General features: G+C 39.1%; 1 protein-coding gene across 1 annotated transcript in view; it reads left to right on the top strand.

Moving 5' to 3' along the window:
• LOC140489222 (histone acetyltransferase p300-like) overlaps positions 1-27,684 on the top strand; it is a 118,939-nt gene that overhangs the window by 13,209 nt on the left and 78,046 nt on the right. Inside the window, exon 2 of the mRNA XM_072588524.1 lies at positions 23,259-23,974. Coding sequence (XP_072444625.1) covers positions 23,259-23,974 — 716 coding nt within the window. The remainder of the gene's footprint in view (positions 1-23,258; positions 23,975-27,684) is intronic.

Raw genomic sequence — 27,684 nt, 5'->3', positions numbered from 1 at the left:
CGTAGAAGATTGAGTGGTGACTTTTTGAGGTCTATAAAATCATGACAGGCGTAGATAAGGTAGGTAGCCAACAGCCTTTCCACATGGTAGCGAAGTTTAAAGCTAGAAGGCATAGGTTTAACGTGAGAGGGGAGAGATAGAAAAGGGTCCAGAGGGGAATTTTCTTTTCTCAGAGGGTGGTGAATGTCTGAAATGGGTTGACAGAGGTATTAATGGAGAAGAGTACAATTTTGTCTCTTAAACATTTGGACAGCTGCATGGACGGGATAGGTATTGAAGGATGTGAACCAAATGCGGGCAAGTAGGACTTGACTAAATGTGAAAACCGGGGAGCATGGACAAGTTGGGTCCAAGGGCCTATTTCCATGCTGTAAATTTCTGACTCTAAATCCACACTTAAAACAAGCCTTTCAGGAGCACTTTTTCCTCCTTTTTGCTCAAATTAAAACTTGCCATTTGTCAGGCTACAGGATCGTCATCCTGCCCCCCCGCCTCAATTGAAGCAAAACGCTCAGAGACAGTGTAGTTTTACCTCCTTCGTCTTTATTCTGGGCCCGAGAGAGAGAGAGAACAACTGCATATGTGCACAGAGACACAAGTTCTCTGTCTTCTCTCAAACAATAGTTTCTCAATGAACTATATAGTCATTTTACAGGGAGGAACATCCAAATAAGGCAAATACATATTGATTGGGTGACCGTTACAATCAATGAGTATCAATAGCAAAGACCAAACCTCTTACTATTATACAATGAATGTTCTTAACATTGTTAACTGGATTCGTGTAATGGATGCTTTTCCCTGCTAAACTGATCTTTGTACTGAATGTTTCCAGTATTGTTAAATGGTTGTACATATTGTAAAGTGGCTTTTCCACCTTGTTAACTCATTACCCTTGCTTCCAGCACCCCATTGTTAACTGTAAGTTCTTATCTGATCTGAGTTATGCTCAGCTGGACCTCTTGCTTCACAAAACTCAAACTTAACTCTTTCCCTGCCTGCTTATACCCGATACACATTTTCAGGATACCCCAAACTCTTCAGAACCAATGTGTAATTTTGAAATGTAGTCTTTGTTATAATATAAGAAACACTAGCCAATTTGCATGCCACAAGGACCTGCAAGCAGCAACATGATCAGATAATCTGTTTTTTGATGTTAATTGAGGGAGAAGTACTGGTCATGGCAAAGTTTCGGATGCAAATGCGCTGCTAATGTTTTGCCTAATATTGGGATTTTTTGTGGGATGGAAACTGAAAAATGTTATAATTTACCTCATAGATTAATTATCAAGAGTCTTCCATGCACTCCCCTAATTGGATTTAACCGCATTGGTAAATTACATTTTTTACATTAACAGTATTCCATAATGGTTTCTTGCCTATGATCCATTCTATTGTTGGTCACATTTCTTAGTTACGCTTTTAGAACTTGCTTACTGCTGACAATGAATTAACTATTATTGGATGCTCTTTCTAACTTTATATTCTTGGCACTAATGTTGTCAATGGGCTATACCTCTTGCTCTCTTAACCCTTTCCTACTGCATTTTTGACAGCCCAATGTCTCTTACGGCTTCTTTGTCAGCTGATTTAAAAATTGTTCACTTACCACAGAACCTTTTGTCTCTTCTTGCTAAATCTTCAGTCATAACTCTCGAGCCAACCTTGTACCATTGGTCTTTGAAAATCTTTGTTGCATTTCTTCTCAAGTGTTACTGCCTGCTAAATTTCTGCCCAACATTCTTAATATCTGAATCCTTCCAATGGGTTTTCCACCAAAAAAAAGTTACATTAAGCCATTAGTGGCATCCTAATTGCCTGTGACATTAGTAAAATATCCATGCTCCTTAGTCCTTGCAGATTGACAGCTTTCCATTTTTGTCAGCTGGTTGAGATTTTATTTATATGTTTTGAGTTTTATTAATCCAGAGGTTAACCACAATGACTTCTCTTCCCATTTGCAAAGCATCTCCTCTGGAGGGAACCTCCTTCCATAAGACGCATCTGTTCTTAGCCCCCTCCTTTTTCACATCTCCATGTTGCCCTCAGCAACATCCTGGCCTGTCCTCTATTGTGTCTCATCTCTGTCTGTGTTGATCCTTCCATTGTTTCTGAACTGCCTGTTGTCTAGTAGGTGAGCAGGAATTTCTTCCATTGAAAATTTAGAAGACAGAAGCTACTGTCTTTAGTCCCAAGTATAAACTATATTCAACTCCCACTTACCCCAACCCCTTACCTATCTGACCGGTAGCAACAGTATTTGATCCTTGTACGAAAGGATGTTGTGAGAATATGCCTATATCCATCGAGCACTGTTGCAAATAATTAAATTCACAAATGTAAAGCTTGTTTAAAAAAGGTTAAAAATTGCTGATGCATGTTGTTTGCCCACAGATGTTCATTTTTGTTATATTTTGACGTGGTTAGGCAAATTCATGCTTTGGGATAGTGATGCTGGAAGAGCACAGCAGTTCAGGCAGCATGCAAGTAGCTTTGAAAGCGACGTTTTGGGCAAAAGCCTTTCATCAGGAATGGGGCTTTTGCCCGAAATGTCAATTTCGAAGCTACTTGGATGCTGCCTGAACTGCTGTGCTCTTCCAGCACCACTAATCCAGAATCTGGTTTCCAGCATCTGCAGTCATTGTTGTTACCTCCTAAATTCATGCTTTTGCAAGTAGGGGTGTCGCTTTACTAAAAATCTGCATCATGGCTAAGATCCACTATTTTCACCTCTATTATCATCTGACTTTGCTTTTGCTGCACCTTATCTGCTTTTTTAACCTTTATTTGTGCCTTTGTTAACTCCAGATTGAGCTATCCCAAAGCATCCTACCTGACCATCTTTTGTAAAGTTGAGCTCATCCTGAATTCTGCTGCTAATGTTACTAATTTTGCAAAGACTTACACATTTACCTTCCTTTTCTCCACTTTGGTTAACTTGCCTAATATCCCACTTAGAGAAAGTGAAGGCTGCGGTTGCTGGATATCAGAGCCGAGAGTGTAGTGCTGAAAAAGCACAACAGGATGGTCCGAGGAGCAGGAGCATCAACGTTTCGGGCATAGGCACCTCATCAGGAATACCCCCACTTGGTTTATATCAAATATTGTTAATGCCTTAAAGTATCTTAGGATGTTAATTACCCTAAAGGAATTATATGAATCCAAGTTTTTTTCACTGAACTGTATTCGACCTTTAAGTTGCATGCGTTCCTATGCTTATTGAATGTTGGAAGAATGAGAGGTGATTTTTATTTACACTTTTCAAGATTGAGGTGCTCGGCAGGGTTAATGCAGAATTTAAGACTGAGATAATCAAGAATTTATTTTCTGAGAATCATTAGTCTTTGGAATTTGGAAATGGAGGCCTAATCATTGAATACATTAAAGGGTATGTTGGACAGATTTTTGATTGACAGAAGAATCAAGGATAGGCAGGAAAGTGGAATAGCTGCTGCAGTCAAAATCTCATTAAATGATGGAGTAGACACAATAGACCAAATGGCCTACTCTTGTTCCTATTTGATATGATCTTCTACTGAATTTTATGTTCTGGCTGCAGTATAATGGTTCTCATTGTTGAAGAAAATATAGATAAATGAAACATTGTAATAGGCAATTTCTTCAAACTTCCTAATTCCTCATTGTAGGAATGCTATATCCTTCCTAAAGTGAAGGAACCTGTTCACTAAATTATATAGAATAGGAAATTATTACATCTCACCTTTCAGGGGCATAGTAACAAGGTGAGAGCTTTTTGGTCTCTCAAACCTCTTGAGCAACTTCACCATTCACTGAGATTATGCAGATGCCCTGACCGAACTCTGTATATCTAGTTTGTCCTGTTTTCCTGGTAGTTTCAATAGATTTTTGTTAATTGATCTCTAGCTTAAAATTAATCATTCATCTTGAATTAGTTGTTTGCTGATGAGAGTTCTAAAATTGTATCACCCTTCTGTATTTGTTTATAGCAGTGCTTCTTGATTTGCTGAAAGGGATGAATTTAATTCTTAAGACTAATATCTTTTCTATAGACCTAACCCCTCCAACCAGCAGAAATAATTTCTTTCTAACCTACCCTACCTGTTCCCCTTTTTAATATCTGGAATTGATCAAATCATGAATTACATTCTAAATTCCAGGAAATACATTGCTTGATTGCCAGTGCTAAGGTTAGAATGTGGTGGGGATAACTCTAAAAATGCTCTAGAAATATGAATCAATTTTGGGAATAAACATAGATTTGTGAAAAGAAAATCATATTTATCGATTTAAGGTTTGAGTTTTGATGTATCAGAGAAGATGGTTGAAATAATGTAGTTGGTATGTGTGTTGTGGATATCCAAAATGCATTGAAAAATGTGCCCTGCTGGTCTTGGCTGCAAAATAGGCCCATAGAATAAAAGGAACAGTGACAGCATGAATTCCAAGTCCAGAGGAACCTCAATTATCCGAATACCAATTATTCGAAAATCGGATAATCCAGAGATCTCGAGGTCCCGACAGAAACATTCCATCAAAGACATATATCCAGCACTGATCGTGTCTTTTGTTTACAGTGATTAAAAGTGCTGCCCGGAACAGTTTTGGACTGATGGGCGCACAGGCACCATCTCTAAATGAGTGACCTCCCATTCTCTCGCTCTCACTCTTGCTCTTTCTCTTTTTTTTCTTTCACTTTCTCTTGCTCTTCTCCCCCCACACCTTACCTGAGTTCTGCACAAGAATGTACCCTTAAACCTGGTTGTAAAAGGTTTAAGAGGATACATATGATAGGAACAAAGAATGTGCACATGTCTACAAATCACTGAAGATTAAGAAGGTTGTTCAAAAGTCTTTGCAGAATTCTGGGCTGTATAAATAAAGAGTTGGAACACAAAAGTAAGGAAGGTATGGTGAACCTGCTTTTTAAAAAAATGCTGTTTGAGCTTAAACTAGAAAATTGTGTCCATTTCTGGGCATCATTTCAGGATCCTGAGAGGACAGAAGATTTTAAAATAATGTTAGTGCGAAGGTAACTATGAGAAGCTGAGGTTCTTAGGGGATGCTGTGAGGCTGATTCTGTGGAAATATTTAATGGGAATTGGATAAGTGCTTAAAATTAAATTACTGGGTTATGGGAAAAGGTGATTTAACAGGCCCTTTTTACATCACTTTGCAGAAAGCTGGCTCACTTGATGGGCAATTGGCCACCTCCAATGCTGCAAACATTCTAAGATTCCTTGACTCTCCACTAAATCTAACTTCTGCACAGCAATGGAACTATTTAACTGGTTTCTTTGTTTATCTTTGACAGGTTTTATTCCCTCCAAATTGTTCATTTGTTCCCTCAAGGGTGTAGACTTGCAATTCTATCTACATATGTTGCAGGATAAGCCTTTATATGACTCTCCATCCCACAAGGCGAAAGTCCAACTCTGATCCCATTTCTTCTACAAAAATTACTGTCATACCAAACTGCTTTACATTTGCTTCAACCTTTCTCCATCCATGATTATAGTCACCTCCAACCCAGGTATGAAGAGTTAATAGATTTCCTTGTCTCTAAGGTTGGCATCTTTGTTGCTAACCTTATATTTCCCAATTCCCTTGCACTCCCTGTTATTGGGTCAAAAAATCAACTTTCACTAATTCAATCCTGCTCCTTACCTATTCCTACATGCTGGACTTAATCCATGAAATCATACTTCTGCTTACTATTTGACTCAAACTGAGTTTACAATGTTATCTTTTTCCAGTTGTGCAACATTGCTCACTTTCACCCCACCTCATTCATTTTGCTGAATTTCTGATCCTTGACACTGGCTCCAGGGAGGCAACACTCCATCTTGGAGTCTCACTTGCAGCTGTAGAAAAGCCTGTCTGTACCATTTACAAATTGAGTCTCCTACCACTATTGTTCTTCCTTTGTCTCTTCTCCCACCTAGTACAGCTGATTTCTGGCGGCACTCCCCAGAGAAGCTGTTACCACCCACCATTTTCCACCACATAACTATTCTGGAGTGAGATGCTTTCTGGGGTTTACTTGCCTGCCTTCCCTCGTTTGACTGACGGTCATCCATTTCTTGCTTTCCTGTGTTTCCTTAAGCTGCTGGGTGACACTCTTAAAAACACACTATTGATGTAATTCTCAGCCTTGTAGATCTCTGCAATGCCTCTAGCATTGCACTGAACATCCAGAGCTGGTGGCACATTTTGGTTGCCAGCAGCATTGAAAAATTCCCACATATTGGAAACTGTGCAACACATGGCATTGAGATACCCTGCTAAACCTTAAATTACTCTTGACCAAAACACATAACCAAGTAGGAAAATATTAATTATAATTAACTATAACACTACTGTTTAATATAAATTTAATCTAGATTTAATATAGATTCTTTGCTTTTACTGAGATATCAAGCCCCTCTCCTGTATCTATAAAACCTTTCATTCCCTGTGCATGTTTAGAAACTTGTTTTTTTTTCAGATTTACTGGGGCCAAAACATGCTGCTGCGCAATAATCAATTATAGAGTCATAGCAATGTACAGCACAGAAACAGACCCTTCGGTCCAACTCCTCCATGCTGACCAGATATCCCAACCCAATCTAGTCCCACCTGCCAGCACCTGGCCAATATCCCTCCAAAACCTTCCTATTCATATACCCATCCAAATGCCTTTTAAATGTTGCAATTGTTCTAGTCTCTACCACTTCCTCTGGGCAGCTAATTCCATACACTGATCACCCTCTGCCTGAAAAGGTTGCCCCTTGGGTGTCGCTTGTATCTTTGCCTCCTCACCCTAAATCTGTTCCCTCTAGTTCTGCACTCCCCCACCCCAGGGAAAAGACTTTGACTATTTATCCTATCCATGCCCCTCATGATTTTATAAATCTCTGTAAAATCACCAATCAGCCTCCAACACTCCAGGGAAAACAGCCCGAGCTTATTCAGCCTCTCCCAATTGCTCACATCCTTGTAAATCTTTTCTAAACCCTTTCATGTTTCACAACTAACTCTTTTTCTGTGGTGTCTCACTCCTTTTGGAAACTTGGCTGACCAGCTCGGGAAGCTCCCACACAGATCTGACTCACTTTACCCCAGCAGGTAAATAAAAGGCCCCAAGCCTGAGCTTTTGTTTACAGCCTTTGAATGTGCTCTCACGCGGATTCAGTGACTCCTCCAGTCCCTTGTTTTACCGGTCTTTATCACTGCAGTAGTGACAGCCTTCAATCATTCATAATCGCAATCTTTTAAAATTCCTTGCATTTTTTTTCCTTGTCTTCATTTAACATCTTTTCCAAAAACGCTCCTCTTTGCTAGGGAATCTTGTAACCCCTCTTAACCTCTTAAGTACACTTAGACCTCATTAGCTACTGACCCACTCATATTAGTGATTTATGTACCCTATCTTTTTTGTTTGTCAGTAACTTAACCAGTTTGATCGCTTGTCACTTGTAGTCTGTAGGAGTTATGTGGAGTGGCAACTACATCTTTTGTTATTCATGAGAAATCCATGCATCTGTCCACTTGTGGATAATAATTATTTGCTTATACAATTGCTCGTCTGTGCATTTGTGGCAGAGTGTAGGATTTCTGGTATTGTTATATTTGCCAGGTATGTTATGTTTTTCTTTGATTTGTATTTTTTTAAGGGGATTGGTTCGCTCAGTTGGCTGGGTTTGCGAGTGATGCCAACACTGTTCAATTCATGCACTGGTTAAGGTAACCATAAAGGACTCTCCTTTTCCACCTCTCCGCTTGCTTGAGGAGTGGTGACTCTCGGGTTAAACCTCAACCAATTGCCTTTCTTTAGTAGTCTGGTAAAGACTGTAGAGTCTTTGACTTTGACTTTGTTTTTGTAATTGCAAATGCTTAACAGCAATAGCTTTTGTTTTTGTAATCCATTAGAGTCATAGAGATGTACAGCACGGAAACAGACTCTTCGCTCCAACCTGTCCATGCAGACCAGATAATCCAACCCAATCTAGTCCCACCTGCTAGCACCCGGCCCATATCCCTCCAGACCCTACCTATTCATTTACCCATCCAAGTGCTTCTTAAATGTTGCAATTGTACCAGCCTCCACTATTTCCTCTGGCAACTCATTCCATACCCGTACCATCCTCTGAGTGAAATTGTTGCACCTTAGGTCTCTTTTATATCTTCCCCTCTCACCCTCTAGTTCTGGACTCCCCCATCCCAGGGAAAAGACTTTGCCTATTTACCCTATCCATGCCCCTTATAATTTTGTAACCTTCGATGATCCAGGGAAAACAGCCCCAGCCTGTTCAGCCTCTCCCTATAACTCAAATGCTTCAACTCTGGCAACATCCTTGTAAATCTTTTCTGAACCCTTTCAAGTTTCACAACATCTTTCTGATAGGAAGGAGACCAGAATTGCACGCAATATTCCAACAGTGGCCTAACCAATGTCCTGCACAGCCGGAACATGACCTCCCAACTACTGTACTCAATACTCTGACCAATAAAGGAAAGCACACCAAACATCACCTTCACGATCCTATCTACCTGTGGCTCCACTTTCAAGGAGCTATGAACCTGCATTCCAAGGTCTCTTTGTTCAGCAACACTCCCTAGGACCTTACCATTAAGTGTATAAGTCCTGCTAAGATTTGCTTTCCCAAAATGCAGCACCTCGCATTTATTTGAATTAAACTCCATCTGCCACTTCTCAGCCCATTGGCCCATCTGGTCCAGATCCTGTAGTAATCTGAGGTAACCCTCTTCGCTGTCCACTGCACCTCCAATTTTAGCTAATGTTTTAGCAACTTCTTATTTTCCAAATTATACATGTTGGTTTTTTTTTTCATTTGTAATTGTGAAGTGGCCAAAGTAGTCCTCTTTCTCGCACAGTGTCTAACTGCTATCCAAGTGTCAGGGAAATCTCTTCTAATTAGTCTTAGCTTGTATGGTTATAACAGGTCAACCATCTGGATTTCAATCAAGAGCATGTTTGATATTTTCATGGTATGTCCATTTAACTTCAGAAAATAATCTGGTAGTAAATATACATTTTGATCTTGCAAACCTGGCCAGCAGTTGGAGAGAATATTTTGAATTACAGTGGTATTAGGCTTGGGTATGATTTGAAAGAGACATACTGTGCGCTCTGAATATACTTAGGTTGACCCTCAGTGTTCTTAAGATTTAGGTGATCTCGCAAACATGAATGGTGTTGCTTGGAACTGTTAGAAGTGCTGTATGGCTTTGCATTGTAAAGCTGAAAATTTAAAAACAGATCAAAATTGATCTTGAATTGTTTTATTCACCTAACTTTTTAATGTTTGTTGAGCTGTGAGAAGGATGCAAGGAAATTTCAAGATGACTTGGACAAGGAAAGTGAAATGGGCTAGAAAATAGATGAGATACAATAAGTGAGGCATTATTCCCTTTTGCAGAAAAAAAAGAGGCAGAACATTTCTTAAATGGAGCAAGGGGCTGGGAAGTATTGGTTTTCAAAGTGATCTGGGTCTCCTTGTCCATGAGTCACCAAATGCTATTATGCAGATACAGCAAGCAATTAGGAAGGGAAATAGTATGTTGGCATTCATGTTCAGGGGCTTTAGAGAACTAGGGGTAAATGTCTTGTCATTGTATAGAGCTTGGTGAGAACTCACCTGGAATATTGTGCACAGTTTTGGTCTCTTCACCTAAGGAAGGATATGCTTACTGTAAAGGGACTGTGATCCTTGAGATGGTGGGATTGTCTTGAGGAGAGATTGAAGAAAACAGGTCTGTATTCTCAAGGGTTGCAAAGAATGAGGTATGATCTTGTAAGAAACTTGTAAATTTCAACGATGCGTGACAGGGTACCTATAGATTGGATGTTTCTCCAGGTTGGTGACTCTTTAATTATGGGGCATAGTCTTTGGATAAAGGACTGCGATGAGAAATCTATTCATTTATTGTGGTTCTGTTCACTGAGCTGGGAATTTGTGTTGCAAACGTTTCGTCCCCTGTCTAGGTGACATCCTCCGTGCTTGGGATCCTTCTGTGATGTTTCCTCCGGCATTTATAGTGGCTTGTCTCTGCCGCAGCCACTATAAATGCCAGCTCGGCGAACAGAACCACAACAACGAGCACCCGAGCTATAAATCTTCTCCCAAACTTTGAATCTATTCATTTAGATCAGGGATTCTTTCAAATCTGTGCTAGAGGGGTGTGGAAGCACCATCATTAAGCATGTTTGAGACAGGGGCTTCTGGAGACTAGTGATATTTGGGAGTACAAAGATAGTGAGGACAAGTGGTGTTGAAAGGATGATTAACCATGATTTAGAATCACAGGACAAATCTGATGGGTTGAATAGTCTATTCCAGTTCTGCTTCAAAGATTTCTGCCCTTATTGCTATCATGAGTTGTATGTGTTACAAGACCATGTTTCTAATTGAATTGCTATGGAGAGTACTTAACTGTTCTCGCAGGATTTGTTTTTGTAGGGATAGTTTTGCTGCAAAGTACTGCTTGTTACCTATTTCAGTATGTTTCCATATAATTGGTAGTGTAGTGAAACAAAATTCACGTCTTGCGTATTTTGTTTTAGGTTGTGGTGTTAATGGGTGAAGTGATGTGGGAGGAGTCTGGTGTAGAGAATAAAGATGGCACAGGCCAGTTGCAGCAAATGACATACATGATTATACACAAGTATAGAGGGTACCTTTTTTCTTAGCAAATTTGTTTTACTTGCCTGGAATATAAGCAGTTAATGTTGTTGCAGTGTTGATGGACTTGAAAGTATAAATCTGGAGGAATAATCCAGAGGATATTAGCAGCAAAAGTAACTTCAACATTATCAGATTGTTCTTTAGACATCAACTGGTTTATTGATACCCTTTTGGGAACAAAGTCTGCCATCTGTACTCAGTCTGATCTAGATGTGTGTTTCCAAGCCTGCAACAGTTGTGATTCATAGCCCTCTAAAGTAGCCTTGCAAATAAACTGAAGCAAAATTTTTTCAAACAATCGGGGATGGCCATTTAATACTTTCATTGTCAGTGATGTCACATTCTGAGAACAAATCATGCAAATGTGAGTGTGTTTTATAACTTCGAGCTGGACGTTCAGTTTCTGAAAATTCTTTACACAAACACTTTTTTCAGCATCTCTGAATTGTTACGGTACAGAAGGAGTCCATTTGACCTTCAGTGTCTGGACCAGCGCTCTCAGTATTTTAACTTGCCGCCAATCTTAATTTCCCCTGAAACCCTGCATCTTCTTTCTATTTGAAGATCCACCCAATGTCTATTTGAATCCCACCCCTCCCGTGCTTCCAGCTAGTGCATTCCAGACAATGCGTGAAAAGGTTTTTTACTCACCTTTCCTTTTTTCTTTTGCAAAATACTTTAAAACTTTGTCCCCTGGTTCTCTTTCCATTTAGAGATCCTCCCTATTTACTCTGTCGAGATCACTCATGATTTTGAAAGCTTCTACTAAATCTCCTGTTAGTCTTCTCTCCAAAAATAATAGTTTCAACTTCTCCAGTCTTTCCTTATAATTAGTGTCTTATTGCTGGAACTTCTTGTTTTTAAAAAAAAGTCATTTTGCATGTTCTCCAGTGCATTTGCATACTTCCTCTGGTGTGGCGTCCAAAGCGCAGCAGGTCAGGCAGCATCCAAGGAGCAGGAGAATCGACGTTTCGGGCATAGGCCCGAAACGTCGATTCTCCTGCTCCTTGGATGCTGCCTGACCTGCTGTGCTTTTCCAGCAACACATTTTTCAGCTCTGATCTCCAGCATCTGCAGTCCTCACTTTCTTCTTAAATGGGCTATATAAGTTCATAATGTCATTCCTGCTCTTGGTCTCAGTACCCCTATTAATTAAACCTTGAGTATTGTATGCTAATGGTAAATGCTCATTTTTCTAAGTAAATGTATTCTGAGTCATTGCAGTTTGTGTGCATGATTGGGTGTCATGCATGTTGTCCTAAAATTACTTTGAATTTCTAATCTGTCTTTTGGATCTTATGTGCAACCGATGTAATGCAGGAAGTGACGACTTAAAATCTTAAGAAAAAGAGCATTGGTACAGAAGCCTGATATATATCAGTTGTATTTTTAAAAATTTTAATGTCTATTTTAATGTAAAATGTTAATTGCGTAAATACTTAGTTGCTAATTTATTTTTGTCTTTTTAAATCAATTTTTTGCTTTAGACTTTTTCAATGTTGAAGTAGTGGTTACAAAACATCCACTGCAAGCTCCAAAATAAGCTAATTGATTATTGAGCAATAAAATATTTGAAATAGAAAACTTTGATCCTGGTTGACCTACTTCCACTTGGTAAAAACAATGACTGCAGATGCTGGAAACGAGATTTTAGATTAGTGATGCTGGAAGAGCACAGCAGTTCAGGCACTTCCACTTTTGTCTATTTGGATGGTCATCTTTATTTTAGGTTTTCTGTTTTCCAGAATTCATTTATTGCATCACCTGGAAACAGTTGATGGTTAAAGAGAAACACTTAAGATAGTGGTTTTAGAAGAAATTTGTCTGTATAACATTGTTATGCTAAATGGAGTTCATATCATTAGCTCCAGTCATTGTGTTGCCTTCTGCATGTGGATTAATTTGGCTATCTAGATTGGCAGAGCATACCTTCGGAAGCTTGCAACCTATATGGAAAGTGTGCATAAAACTGAACTTTTACAGACTAGAACTGTAATGTTCGAGATTTAATGTTCCTGGTAGTCATTAGATTTGACCCCAAAAGCAGAATCATTAAAAAAAAATCAAAATGTATACAAGTTCCTACATTGCTTAATCTTTGCTTACAGCTGTGAACAAGCAAACTATTTTTTTTAAAAATCCATGTTCGGCTTGTCCCTTTTTATTATCTAAATACAATGTATCTGAAACTAGTATTTACCACAATGATTTTCTCCTGTTTCCTGTTGGTGGTATTATTATTTCAACCTACAACCTCTACCACCCAGAAGGACAAGGGCAGCAGACGCATGGGAACACCGCCACCTGCAAGTTGCCCTCCAAGCCACACAACTGACTTGGAACTATACCATCGTTCCCTCATTGTCGCTGGGTCAAAATCCTGGAACTCCCCTTTTAATAACACTGTGGGTGTTCTATACCCCAAGGACTGCAGCACCTCAAGAAGGCAATTTGCCACCACCCCTCTCTCTGGAGACTTGATAAGTGGTTGAGGAGAGTAAGGCGAAAGGTGTCTGGGTAAGGTTGTTTGGAGGTGGGCTTCATTTATGTTGGGAGAGAAGAGCTTCATTGGTCGGACTCATTTCAGGTGTGGGAGGTTGATATTGGGGCATATTAGGGTGCTTTGTTTTGGGGAGGAATTCAATTTCACAATTACTCAGGAGCTAGAGCAAGTTTGAATCCCTGTAATTTCTCCCAGCTAACACTTCAGATATTGAGTCAGATCCATCTGAAATTTAAGACTCTAAGATACAGAATTGTAAACTTGCTTGGAGGCTTCCAAGCGCAGGGTAGTTGCACATTGATGCTTAAGGTTCTCAGACAATTTTTGGGAAGTTGGCACGTTGGGACTTCTGAAGGTCCCATATTGCATGTTCAGGCTACATCGCTGAAAGACTATCTCAAATTAAAAACCACACGACCAGATTATAGTCCAATAGGTTTATTTGGAACCAGTAGCATTCGGCGCGTCACTCCTTCATCAGGTGGTTCTGAAATATGAAATCATGATCACAAAATTTAAAGCCAAAGGAGTCCAGAGTCACAGGTGTGATACATTAAACAATTTTAGATTAAATCTTTCATTTTTAAAAATTGGATATGTTGGTTTCTGCTCTTTGAAATGTAAATCCCAAAACTTGTTTTAAATTATATTCTCAAGATAGTTCAGCTTTTCTAACAATAGGTGTGAAGTCTGTCTGTGTCCCAATGTTTAGTCAGACTGACTAGCCCTCTGCATTGTTTGTTTTACATGGATTCATGCAGTTTTTGAGTAAAATAAAATGCAATTCTGCAAAAACAGATTCACCCCATAAACTTGTGTATGTGCATGTAGGAGTGACAGAGCGAGTGTGTATGTGTATGAGTGTGATTGGATATGTGTCTGAGAGAATGCATGTCTGGGTGAGAGTGCTGGCGGTGTCTGTGTGTGCATATGAGAGAGAGAGCTTATGTATGAGAGAGGGTCTGCATGGGTGAGTGTGTATGTAACGTGCAGTGGGATCACCTGTTGTGTGACATGAACGAATGTCCCAGTTGAGGCCATTCCCATGGGTACTTTGCTATCAGCTTCTGCTCAGCCACTCTGCGTTGTTGCTTGTCCTGAAGTCTGTATTGGAGGATGGTCACCCGAAGGTCCGAGGCAGAATGTCCTGGACCGCTGAAATGTTCCCCAACTGGGAGGGAGCAGTCCTGCCTAGTGATTGTTGCGCGGTGTCCATTCATCCTTTGTCGTAGTGTCTGCTCGGTCTTGCCAATGTACCATGCCTCAGGGTATCCTTGCATGCAGCATATGAGATATACCATGTTGGCTGAGTGGCATGAGTACCTGCCGCGTATATGTAATAGTGTTATCACTGTCGATATTTTCTCATATCTTGTAGCAGCTGTTGTGACAGGGTTGTATGGAGTTGTAGTCCTGAAGGTCAGGAAGTTTGCGCACAATGATCTGTTTTAAGGTTTGATAGTTTAAAGGCAAGAAGTGGAGGCATATGGAAGGTCTTGGCAAGGTGCTCATCCTCATTGATAATGTGTTGAAGACTGCAAAGACCATGGCGTAGTCACTTGGTTCCCAGAAAGTACTGGACATGGAAGGGTACCCTATCTGTTGCACCCCTTGTCTGTCTCCTGAGGAGGTCATTACGGTTACTTGCTGTGGTATGTCGGAACTGGCGATTGATGAGTAGAACGTTGTTTCCTGCTCTTTTGAAAGTGCTCAACGATGCCCTCATGTGTCCGTCACATTCCTCCTTATCCGAACGGATCCTCTGTATGTGGGGGGCTTAGCTGTAGGAGATAGCTGTTTAATATGTTTTGGGTGGAAGCTAGAGAAGTGCAGCATTGTGAGGTTATCCATGAGTTTGCAATACAGTGAGGTGCTGAGGTGTGAGATGCTTGAGAATGTAATTTTTAAAAAGTTCTGGGATTTACATACCAAAGAACAGAAATCAGCATATTCGATCTTAAAAGATGAAAGATTTAATCTAAAATTGTTTAATGCATCGCAACTCCATGATGTTAGACTCCTTTAGTTATAAATTCTGTGATCATGATCTTATACCCCACAACCACCTGATGAGGGAACAGCACTCCGAAAGCTAGCGCTTCCAAGTAAACCTGTTGGAATATAATCTGGTGTGGTGTGATTTTTTTTTTAAACTTTGTTCACCCCAGTCCAACATCAGTTCCTCCAAGTCATATCTCAAATTATAAGAGCTGGGCCATCATAACTTTCTAGTCCTTTATTTCCTGATTTGTTTATCTAGATTTCCCTTTTTACTTAAGACAAGAGACCAATGAAGTTTGGGATTTAGGGGATTTATTAGGAGAAAGTGAGGAGATGCTGGAGATCAGAGTCGAAGAGTGTGGTGCTGGAAGAGCACAGCCGGTCAGGCAGCATCCGAGGAGCAGGAGAATCGACGTTTTGGGCATGCCCCTGAAAAGTCAATTCCCCTGCTGCTTGGATGCTGCTTTCCCAGCACCACGCACTTCGATTCAAGGAATTTGCACGTGGATCACAGAGATAATAAGTAGATTCAGTTAGGAAAGCAGATGTCATGATTACATTTAGTGCAAAGGGGTTGGATTATAACAATTGGAATATTAGATGCAGTTTTAAGTCTCGTTGCATAAGGAGGGATATCTTCTTGAGGCATGATAGAAGTTAGATTGATTCCTGGGATGAGGGGGCTCTCTGAAGAATATTGAGTTGGCTAGACTTCTGTTCTATGAAGATTAATATGAGAGGTGATCTTATTGAAAAATATAAAATTTAAGTAGTTTCGATGGTGTAGGTAATGGAGAGATCTAGAAGTAGATGTCTACAGCCACAGGACAGGATGTCAGCAGTTTAACATTCCTTCATTCAAAAGTTTGTGCATAATTTGAAATTCTCTACCCAGAGCAATGTAGCTACTCAGTTGTTCAGTTGATTTAGATTAGATTAGACTACTTAGTGTGGCTCAACAAGTCCACACCGACCCTCCGAAGAGCAACCCACCCAGACCCATTCCCCTACATTTACCCCTTCACCTAAGTGAACACTAAGTGTTATTTGTATTGTGCAAGTTTGTATATTGCAGGGTCTCACAGGAATGCGACTATCACGTTATGGAAGAAGTGACTGTATAAGGAAACGGAGTTGATATCGAAGTTCAGTCGCAAACTTATTGACTGGGAGCAAGGCCACTGTCCTATGTGGCTTGTGTCTGCACCTATCCCTCATTTTGAAATTCATTAATACTGTTACCGTAACTTCTTCCACCCTTGGAATTCTCTTCAGAGATTTGTGCTGAATTCCCTATTGGATTTCTTAGTTGACTGTTATGTTTATGACCCCAAGTTTTAATCTCCTTCACATCTCTTTCATTTTCCATACTGTCCTTTATTTTTGAGAGAATAAAACCCAGTCTCCTTCATCTTTTCCTGACAGTTAGTAACCTCTTAGATCTTGTATTATCCTTTTACAAAGCTTTTTGCTTGCTCCCCTGTCAGTGTCATAATTTTATAATTTGGTGACCAGAACTGTTCAGTTTTCAACATGGCAGCAGTGAGTACTGCAGGTGCTGGAGATTAGAGTCTAGATTAGATTAGGAATTCCTGATGAAGGGCTTTTGCCCGAAATGTCCATCTTCCTGCTCCTTGGATGTTCCTGACCTGCTGTGCTTTTCCAGCACCACTGTAATCTTGACCATTTTCAGCATGGTCTGGCCAAAGTTCTACACAAGCTTGGGGTAGCTTCTTGCTTCTCAGTCCTATTTCCCTGGAAATGAAACCAGTGCTTTGTTCCTTTTATGGCCTTATTCATATCATTTACTTTCATCAATTGTTTCTGTACTCAAAATCTCTTGTTTTTCTATTGTAGTTTAAGCTTTTGAGTTTTGGTAGGAAGAATATCCCTTAAAGGTGGGAAGGAGAACTAAATCTGAGAGGCTAGAATTCATAGAAAATCTGCAGTTCTGTGGAATTCCAAGAGATTTCATATAATTCCATTAAGCATGAAATCATATCTTGATGAACTATTTCTTCTGCACTGAACTGTAAGACTATGCAGTACAGTCTGTAAATGTCCCCTTTGTCAGAACATTCTAATATATCCTAATGGAAAAAATATTGTTTAAAAAGTATTTGTATTTTGATCTATCTTTTGGATATTATTTTTAATGTATTTGTCCATTGGTTGTGTGTGATACTGGGAAGGCCAGCATGTATTTCCATCCCTAATTGTCATGTAACAGGTGATGGTGAGCTTCCAGCTTGAACCGCAGTAGTCATGTGATGAAGATATTCTCATGGTGCTGTTAGCTAAGACATTTTGACTGATTAGTGATAAAGGAAGAGTGATATATTTCCAAGTCAGGAACTGAGAAAGATTTGGGAGTCTGCCGGTGTACCTATGCAACTACTACTCTCCTAATTGACTGCCGTAATTAATATTCTGTTTTGTATAATGTTCTAGAGTTGCAAAATGCAAGTTTGTGTTGTGCCCTTGGCTTTGTAAAACTGAATGTATTAGAATTTCTCTTGGAATTAATTTGCACTGAAGTATTGTTTTGTTAGCATTATAAAGTTCCATGCAGTATTAAAAGCTGTAAGTAATTAAATTATTTTTAAGTAATACAAGTTTAAGGCACTTTACAGAGCAACTTTGGTGCAGTTTAGTGTATCGCTTTTTATTAAAAAGCATACCAGCTTCCTTAACCAGTGGGGAAGTGAAGCTTGTTTGTAAAATCTAAATGAATTAGATTATATATTAACGTAGCTGATAGAATGATACTATAGTGAGAGGATCTGATCTATTCCTGTCTTGTTGATTTCCCTCCTGTTGTCTTAAATTCTCTTACTGTCACTTGTTCATTCAAACGCACATGCATGTGGTTGGCTGATGTAAAACAAATAGTGCATTGCAGATGCTTTTAAGGGCTTTTCTGAGTTTAGGAGATGCAAAAGAATAATGAGAGTGAGACCATTCACAATAAAGGGTAATGTCTAGTATGGTAGCAATATTAATAAAATATCTTTTTTTATTCTGCATTACTGAAGTAGTCAATGTCTATATGTAGCAAGATCTAGATAACGTTCAGGTTTTGGCTAATAAGCAGATAGTGACATTCATCCCATGCAAGTGTCAGGTAATCCGGCCATCGCCCATGACTCCAAAATGTCCTAGGACGTATCGTTGTCCAGAAACTAAATTCACTGTGAAGATACTGTGACTGCAAGAGCAGGTGAAAAACTGGGAATTCTGAGATAGAAACTTACCTAACTTCTCAATGATTTCACATTCTACAAGGCACCAGTCAGCTTTCCCTCCAGATTGTGCACCATCCTTCGAATATATTCCTGTTCCTTCTCACTGGCCGTGGATCAGGATTGTGGATTTCCCTTCCTAGCTACATTTTTGGTGGACCTGCACTAGATGGACTAGAATGGTTGAATAATGGAGTTTCTGTAGGGAAGTGGGATGTGGGCAACAAATGCTGACCTTGCCATTGATGCCTCATTTCTTGAATTTTTTTAAAGTGGAAGTAAGAGTGCAAGGCTGCTTGACACAAATACAGAACAATTATTAAATATAACATTCAGAAATCAAGTTTTTTAGGAAAAGAAGGCTGGTAACTAACAAAGACTGTTGAAAGAAATCAAAAATTATATTAGAAGTTCTGGTGTGATTCTGCAAACGTCCTGTAAGACTAATTGAATTGTAGAACTGAAGAGTTGACAACTTGACACCTTTTTTCCTCGGGGAGAGAATGATGAAATAGGGAGTTTTGTGCAGTGGTCGTGTCCTCTGAGCCAGAAATCCCAAATGCAGGGCTGTCGAAAGAACAATGTTGTTAAAGCACTGTAAACTTTGCCACATTCAATTGTTGTATTTTGAGAAAAAAAAATGAATAATTAGATTTCAGTAGATGTGTGCAGTTTGTAGATTTTAAAAGGTATCCAATAGAATGCAGACTGGTTGTTCAAAACTTCAAACATGTGTAAAAGAGGAAATGTAGTAACATGGATGAAATGTTAGCTGAATAACTCGAAGTAGAATTAGAGGGGTGGCATTTTGGAAACAGTGATCATAATTCCACAGGTTTTTTAAAGATAATTATGGATAAGGGTACAGCTGGTCCTTTGGTGAAAGTGCTAAATTGTTTGAGTATAAATCCACATCTGATGTGGGAGTATTTTAAAGACCAGTTGATCAGAACTCAGGGCCAATGTGTTCTGTGAGGATGAAAGATAAAGGTGACACCATTCTGGCAAGGAAAAGGGAGTCCTACAAATTTTGCTTTTTAACCAGCACGTTATGCATTGACATTCTTGATAAAAAAGCAAAATTTATATACCTGAAATATCAAAAGTTTACTGCACAATTGCGAACTTCACAGTGCTTGGGTCGTCAGTTTAGATGGGAGTAAAAAGACTCTCTGCAGGGTAAGTTTTATTTAAGGCAAAATTGCATCATCATTATTTACAGTGTAAATCACTTAAATAAGGTATATCAGTGGCACGTATACCCCCTCCATTATGTTCCTGTTACTTAGTGTGCATTTACACTGATTATATGGACCTCCTGATCAATTCGGCTACTTGATCATCTGGTTCACTGCTAGTCCAGTAGGTACCGGTTAATGAAAACTTTGTATGTGTATGGTGAAGGAAACTGAAATCAGAAAAGGTGCTTGAGGAATATAAAGGAAGCAAGAAAGTATTTAAGGAATTAGGAGGGCCAACAGGAGGGCCAACAAGAAACAGGCCAACAAGGCATTTTAGACATACATCGAGCAAAAGAGGGTTGCTTGGGAAAGGTTAGATTCACTTAAGAATAAAGGAGAGAATTTTTGTTGAGCCAGAGGAAGTGAGCGAGGTTCTTAATGAGTACTTCACATCAGAATCCACCAAGGAGCAGCACATGGTTGATAAGGTTAGAGAGGAATATGTTGATATTCTGAGGCATCATGATATTAAGAAGGTTGGTGATGCTGGGTGTCTTAAAGCATTTAAGGCAGATAAATCTCTGGGGTATGATGGGTTCTGTCCCATGATAATGAGAGAGCCTAGGGAGGAAATTGCACGACCTTGAGAGAGATCTTTTGTATACTCTTTAGCAACAGGCAAGGTCCCAGAAACCTGGTGAATAGCTAGTGTTCAAGAAGCACAGCAGAGATAATCCAGGAAATCAAATAAAAATGAGCCTTGCATCAGTGGTTGGGAAATTATGGGAAAAATTCTTAAAGATAGGGTTTGTATACATTTGGAAAAGCATAGCATTGTGACACAAGGCCACCCCACACAAATTCAGTTGAGTTTTTAGAAAAAATGATGAAAATGATTGAGGGTAAGGTAGTGGATGTAGTCTGCATGGATGTTGTAAAAAGCATTTGACATGTTCCGTCATGGTAGATTGGTCAAGAATATTAAGTTGCATGGAATCATTGTATTGATAAATTGCATGCAAAATTGGCTTGATCATAGAAGACAAAGGGTTATTGTGGAGGTATACTTTTCTGACTGGAGGCCTCTGATCAGTGCTTGGATCTGTTTTTAATAGAGCTTAAAAATGTGTTGCTGGAAAAGCGCAGCAGGTAAGGCAGCATCCAAGGAACAGGAGAATTGACGTTTCGGGCATCAGCCCTTCTTCAGGAGTCAATGGTTGGGGCATGGAGTCTAAAAATTGGCAAGTCATGTTGCAGCTGCATAGAATTTTAGTTTGAATATACATGGAGTAACATTTCTGGTCACCACACTATAGGAAAGATATGCAAAAGAGATTTATCAGGATTTTGCTTTGATTGGTCTGTATTAGCTATGAAGAGAAATTGGACAAATTAGGGAAAGCTCAGCAGGTCTGGCAGCATTTGTGCAGAGAAATGAGTTAATGTTTCGGGTCGAATGACCCTTCCTCAGGACTGGGGCCTATATGCTGAGCCTTTTCAGCAATTTCTATTTTGTTGCTGACTTACAACATTTGCAGTTCCTTCAGATATTATTTGTCTCAAAAACAATCCTAATTTGCCCAATGTCAGAAGCTGAGGGATGACCCGATAGAATTATATAAAATCGAGAGGCATGGATAAGTGAGTCTTTTTCGCACGGTAGAAATGTCACATACTAGGGGAAGTAGATTTATGGTGCGAGGGCAAAATTTAAGATGTGCAAGGCCAGATAGTTCTGTTTACAGAGGGTGGTAGATGCCTGAAATGGATTACATGTATCAGATGGTAGAATCTGATACAGTACCAATGTTTAAGATGAATGTACACAGTTATGTGAACAGGTGGGGAATAGAGGAATGTGCACCATGTGCATGCAAATTGGATCATGGCCATTGAAGATATGGTGGGCTGTAGGGCCTTCTCCTAAGTGGTAATGGTCTATGTTCGATGATGGGAAATGCAAACTTCAGAATTATCTGAAAAGGTACTTTCTTAAAATTTTAAAAACATAGGGCTTTTGAATAATGTAGGAAAGACTGGAAAATTTTCAAGGAGGCTTTGTTTCTTTGTTTAACAGAGGTAATACGTTTTGAGAGGAATATTGAAGAATGGAACAAAGTATGGACTCTAGAAAGATGATGGGTGTGGAGAAATGCAGAAACAGTAATGTCGGGTTTCATAAATGGAGGAGTAGATGCAAGAAAGATAATATAGCAATTAAGATAATACCAGACACCAGTGAGGCAGCAGGTAGAATATTGTGAACCATACTTATGTCTTGGATTCACTTCAATGATGCTAGAGATTGGAAATCATATGAAGAGAGAACTTGGATCTCTTTCCACTGAAGCTGAGAATTCTAAGAAAAATATTGTTTGTATTTCAAAAAAGGGCTGCTCTGGTCAGGAAGTTGTGATGATGAAAACTCAAATTTGAAACACTCATGAAGAGAAGCAAGGATAGAGACCAAGTCTCTCTCAAGTTGCAAGGCTGTGCTACAGGCAACGGTAGAGCTTGAGAACTTTGCATGTTATAAGGAAAATTTAATCAATATTTGAACCAGGTGAAGACACCTGGCTTCTGGGTGGCCATCAGAGTACAATTAGTTTTGAAATATTCCAGCAAACTGTTCGCATAACATGAAGAGCCGCATAGCTCTTTGTTGTGCTATGAGTTTTGGATTATATGGTGAGAGCCCATGTACTGCAAGTTTCCAACTCCTGAAGCTGAGCATAATGTACTGCTAGATACTTAGTATCTCACAATAAACTTCATTAATACTGTGAATTATGCATCATGAATTTGTAATTTGCTGCTGAAATGGGAACGCATCCTAAATAACAATTTTCAAAAATGTTCGATTACACTCTGCATTGACATATCAATGTGTGAGGGAATGATTGGACCTAGGTCCAATCTGTTACTAAGAACATTTGAAAATTTCTAATCCAAGCATGCTTGCTAGTAAAAATAATCAGTCAAATTCTTGGAATGGGTGGGTGGAAATTGATAGTATTATGTTCAAACTTAGGTGTGGGAAGGTTGTTTTCATTTCTAGAAATTGTAAGGCATGGAAAGATTAAGGGGGAAGGAATGTACAGAACTGAGATGGAGATTCAAACTACTACAAAATAATTTGGTGAATTTTTAATCTATTATTGTGATTTTTTTTTTAAAAACCATTATTCTGTTTCATGACCTGCTATAAAAATTTAGAACATTGAAAAAAAAGTGTTTGAGTTATTGTCACTTGTTAACAAAGTATAGTTAATTGGCTCATTGGTGTTCAGCATTAAAGCACTAATGTATACTGTTACATATTTGAAGTATGCAGTTTAATTTTTCCTATGAATTGTCAGTGTGCAGTGAAGACCACAGGACCTGCAGTGCTTGGATAAATGCATAGTAGATAAAAGATGGGGAAGGCAAAAAACAGTTTGTGGCAATTACACTAGTTAATGGCTCCAAACCTCCTCAATGCAACAATGCCTTTTTATTAACAGTGTAGGATCAGTCCATGATAACCCACCAACCATTTCTTCTCATCCCAGACAGCACATGGCCAGGATTTTCCATGTTTGTAGGAAATGATCACGCTTGTAAAAGCAGGCATCCTGAGTATGAAATGATTTGTAATTTGTGTTTTTTTTTCTCTTTTCAGATTTTGGATCCCTATTTGATCTTGAGAATGACTTGCCAGATGAACTGATTCGTTCAGATCCATTAGGACTGACCAATGGTGGTGATCTGGCTCAGCTTACTGGTGTTGGAATGGTGCAGGATGCTGCCTCAAAGCATAAACAATTGTCAGAGCTTCTAAGGGGCAGTGGTTCCAGTATCAATATGGGACATGGAGCAGTCAGTTCTGGTGGTGCCTCATCACGCTCCATGGATAGTCCAGTGCAGTCAGTAGGCAGCCAAAGCCAACAGAACAGTCCCAGTATAGGAAGCCTAAGTAGTATGGTAAAGAGCCCCCTCACTCAAGGTGGTCTTACATCGCCTCCTAACTTGGGAATGGGAGCAAGTGGAGCAAACCAGAGACCTCCAACACCGCAATCTGTGAACCCACAAAAACATGATCAGCTTCATACGTCTGCAACTAGTCTGATGCCTGGTGTAAACAGCCCAACCAACCAAGCTGGGATGAGCATCAATACCAATATGAATCCAGCCCTGATGAGCAGTGGCAATGCACAGGGCATGATGCAGGGGCAAGTAATTAATGGTTCTCTTGGTGCTGGAAGAGGCAGACCCAATGTACAGTACTCAAGCCCAGGAATGTCCAACACAAACAATCTACTTGCAGATACATTATCCCAAGGATCACCTCAGATGCCAGCAGGTCTCAAAGGGCCCCAACCTGGAACAGTGAGCAAGGTAAAAACCAAGATTTTTCACATTAAATCTTACAAAGGTAACTACTGAAATATGACGAGTTTGCCTCAATTGTATTGTACAGGATTCAAGTTTTCAATAATAAATGGAGCAGCTAAACTCTTCTTTGTAATTCTATACAAGTATACAATCATCTCTTGGGCTTCTCATTTGTCTTTTACAAGTTGAAAATTGGCTGAACTGAAGACTGTATGAAATCATTGCCCAATGTTAAATTAAACCATAAAGACCAGAAGATCCTAGCTTTAGTTTGAGCTGAATTAAATGACCTTTGCTGGATAGTACATGCAACAAAGCATTGTGTACACTGGAGATTTGAAGTAAAAGTAGTGCTTGAGAACCTCTGGTCTGGCAGCATCTTTGGAGAGAAACAAAGTTGATGTTTCAAGTATGATAGGACTCTCCACCAAACTTTGGTTATGAAAAATCAACTTAGATTTGTTATTTTGATTGCTATTTAATGTCTATTGGTTTGACTGACAGGATTTGACTTGGTCATATTAACCGTAAGAGCAACTCATCGCCATTCTGACTTGCACAACAAAGGTGGCTGCTTAGTTAAGACACTAGAGGGTGACTTTTGACAACAGTTGGTTTGTCAGGAGAGGAGAAAATTCAGAACTACTGAACTTTAAAAGAAAATATCAGGAGTCATAAGAGCACAGTCAGTAATTATTTTTAGGTTTACATGTTCAGGTAAAGCTAAATGGTTCAATTGCATTCTGTCTATTTTCTAATCTTTTCCCAAGTATTTTCAGATCTTGTTTATGTGTCTAAGAACTTTGTTCTGTTTTAAAGGCACTTTGATTGAAAATTAAGTGAACTGCTGTTGTTATGACTGATGAGCAATCCCAAACGTTCTACCTCTATAATAAAATAAAGCTGACTAAAGTCAATCTCTTGTATACCCACAATAACCATACCCAAGCAATAAATAGACCTTTTAATTGTTAAAAATTGCAGCGGTGATAGTACCTTCACATACTAATGGCTTCAAATGACTGCATTGCAAATGGAATTGGAAATTATTCAATGTATTTTCTTTAATTTGTGATTCAGCTACTCTCAAATCTAATCCAAATATTTAATCTTAAAATTGACCAATATTGCAAATAAAACAACGTAGAGCTTCTATAGAGTGCTAGAGGAAGCTATTTCAGACCTAGCTATCAAATACTGAAACAAAAACAGAAATCTTTGGAAAATCTCCAGATGTGGCATCTGTGGAGAGAAATCAGTTAATATTTCAGCTCCAGTGTCCCTTATTCAGAATGGTGAAGACCACTTCTCAGCGTTGAACATTGAAACTGCTGGCTTAGAGCTGACAGAGTGAAGAATATGGTCAGTTGCTCTTGCAATTTGAGTATTAAATGTTGGAAAGAGCTCTGATAATCTCGCAGTGTTCTTTTCATCAGCTGACAGTTACAGAAAACTCGCAATTAAGGTGTATTATTTACCCGGAATGAGTATTTCCAATGTCACAGCATCATTCTGATAAAGTTGGACTTTATAGGGAATTGAATCTAATCTAATGTTGAATAGTGTAGAAACAGGCCCTTCAGCCCAACCAGTCCACACCGACCCTTCGAAGAGTAACCCAATTCACCAATTTAGCATGGCCAATACACCTGACTTGCACATCTTTGGATTGTGGGAGGAAGCCAGAGCACCTGGAGGAAATCCATGCAGACACAGGAAGAATGTGCAAATTCCACACTGACAGTCACCCAAGGCTGGAATCGAACAAGTGTCCTTGGTGCTGTGAGGCAGCAGTGCTAACCACTGAGCCACCGTGCCACCCAGAAGATGCAATATGAAAATTGAAAAGTTACACAGTGACTTCTGACCAGTAAAATTATTCAAAAGTGATTTTCATTTACTATTGTTTTGTTTTAATCAAAGGTTAATAGAAGTTTAAAAAAGATGAAATGTGAATAAATAAAATAGATAAAATTAGATTCTTAATCTGCATAAATTGACTCATCCTAAAAATCAGGGACTTTTTTAAAAAAAAGTATTTGGAAGCTGGGGTTATTAGTAGTACTACTTAGCGATGCAATATGCATTGTGGACAGATAGGAAAATGAGTACAATATATTTCACTTGATACAGTCAAAGCTTAAAAAAAAGAAGCTGATAGAGATGTTATTTCAATCTCTTAAATCTTGTTCCTACTATTTAAATGAATGCCTTGTGTTGTGATACTACAACCCATCAATACCTTGCCCATCCTTCATGTCTAAGTCTAGATTTAAAATGCAGTTAGATCATTGGACTAGTACTTGTTTCCATAGTTCTTAGTGCTCAGATTACTGTGAAATAGCAGTCTTTAGGAGATATTGTTTTTGTGAATAGTGCAGATTTTTCACAATCGTATTTGTCAATAGGGTTTGAAACTATAGAATGAAAATTGCAGAACTTGCTCTTCACCTCTGGTGTATCCATTTTTTTGGATAGCATGACAGGATGGTCTGTGGACATGTTGATGAGTAACATAAAAGCTGATTTAATTTGACAGGAAATTTATCTTCATTGAAAAATGTGGTGCTGGATAAACACAGCAGGCCAGGCAGCATCCGAGGAGCAGGTGAATCGACGTTTCGGGCATAAGCCCTTCTTCAGGAAATTTCCTGAAGAAATGCTTATGCCCGAAACGTTGATTCTCCTGCTCCTCGGATGCTGCCTGGCCTGCTGTTTTTTCAGCACCACATTTTTCAACTCTGGTCTCCAGCATCTGCAGTCCTCACTTTCTCCTAGGAAATTTATCTTCAACAATACAGGTCATAAGTTTGGTTGATGCTGTCCAGTTGTCACTTTAGTGTCTTGTCTGTAAGAATGTTTTGGATTTTGAATATATTCATCTTCATCAAGGAAGCATTTATTTAAATTTGCTAAATTGAGTGTGGGTTCTTGTTAAAATGTTTTGAACTTACATGATGTGATTCAGGCATCTGTCTTCTAAATGTCAGACTAAGTATTACAGTTTGAAATATTAATAGCACCTTAACTTCCAGGCTCTTCTACTTATTTTATCTTTTAGCTGAACTCTGCCAAATGTTAAATTCATTGTAGCTGAAAACTAATTGGATGCTGATCATCTTCAAATAAAAGGGAAAGTTTGGCTTTTGTGTATTTCTTTGACCTCTTTGTTTGCTTTTGAAGGGCACAAAGGGAATGAGGACTGCTTGTGTGCATACTACTTCAGTGAATTTGTAGCAACTATCGTGTAAAATGAAGAAACATAGCTTTATTCTGTTGTTGGTTCCTAAGGGACAGACTCTCTTTAAACAATGAAAGTATGCCCTGGGCAGAGCAACTCTCTTGCAGTTGAGTGGCTGTGCATGAATCTGGGACTGGGATTAGCATGGCTGTTGGCTGTTGGCTGCTTAGCTTAGTGAGAGGGGTTCTCCTCCTTTGTTCTTACGTGGAGGTGCAGGTACCATCTGTTGTCCATGTAGTCCAAAGAAATGTTGTCTTTTTATTTTCTCTCTCTCTCCCTTCCCATTTCCTAATCATGTTCACTTCATTGGTTATTTAAAAAATAAAAATTTATTTTAAAATGAATAGGAATAGTTTGGAAATATTTTTGATAGGCTTTTAACAGCACTTAATTTGTTAGTACACTAGGAATTCTACAAATAGTATCAAAAATTGCATTTTATTTTTGCAATACTCTATGCTATCATTCTCAA

The sequence above is a fragment of the Chiloscyllium punctatum genome, chromosome 18 (assembly GCF_047496795.1).
Source record: "Chiloscyllium punctatum isolate Juve2018m chromosome 18, sChiPun1.3, whole genome shotgun sequence".
Taxonomy (NCBI): Eukaryota; Metazoa; Chordata; class Chondrichthyes; order Orectolobiformes; family Hemiscylliidae; genus Chiloscyllium; species Chiloscyllium punctatum.
The sequence above is the reverse complement of the archived record's forward strand: the minus strand, read 5'-3'. Positions and strand labels throughout refer to the sequence as shown.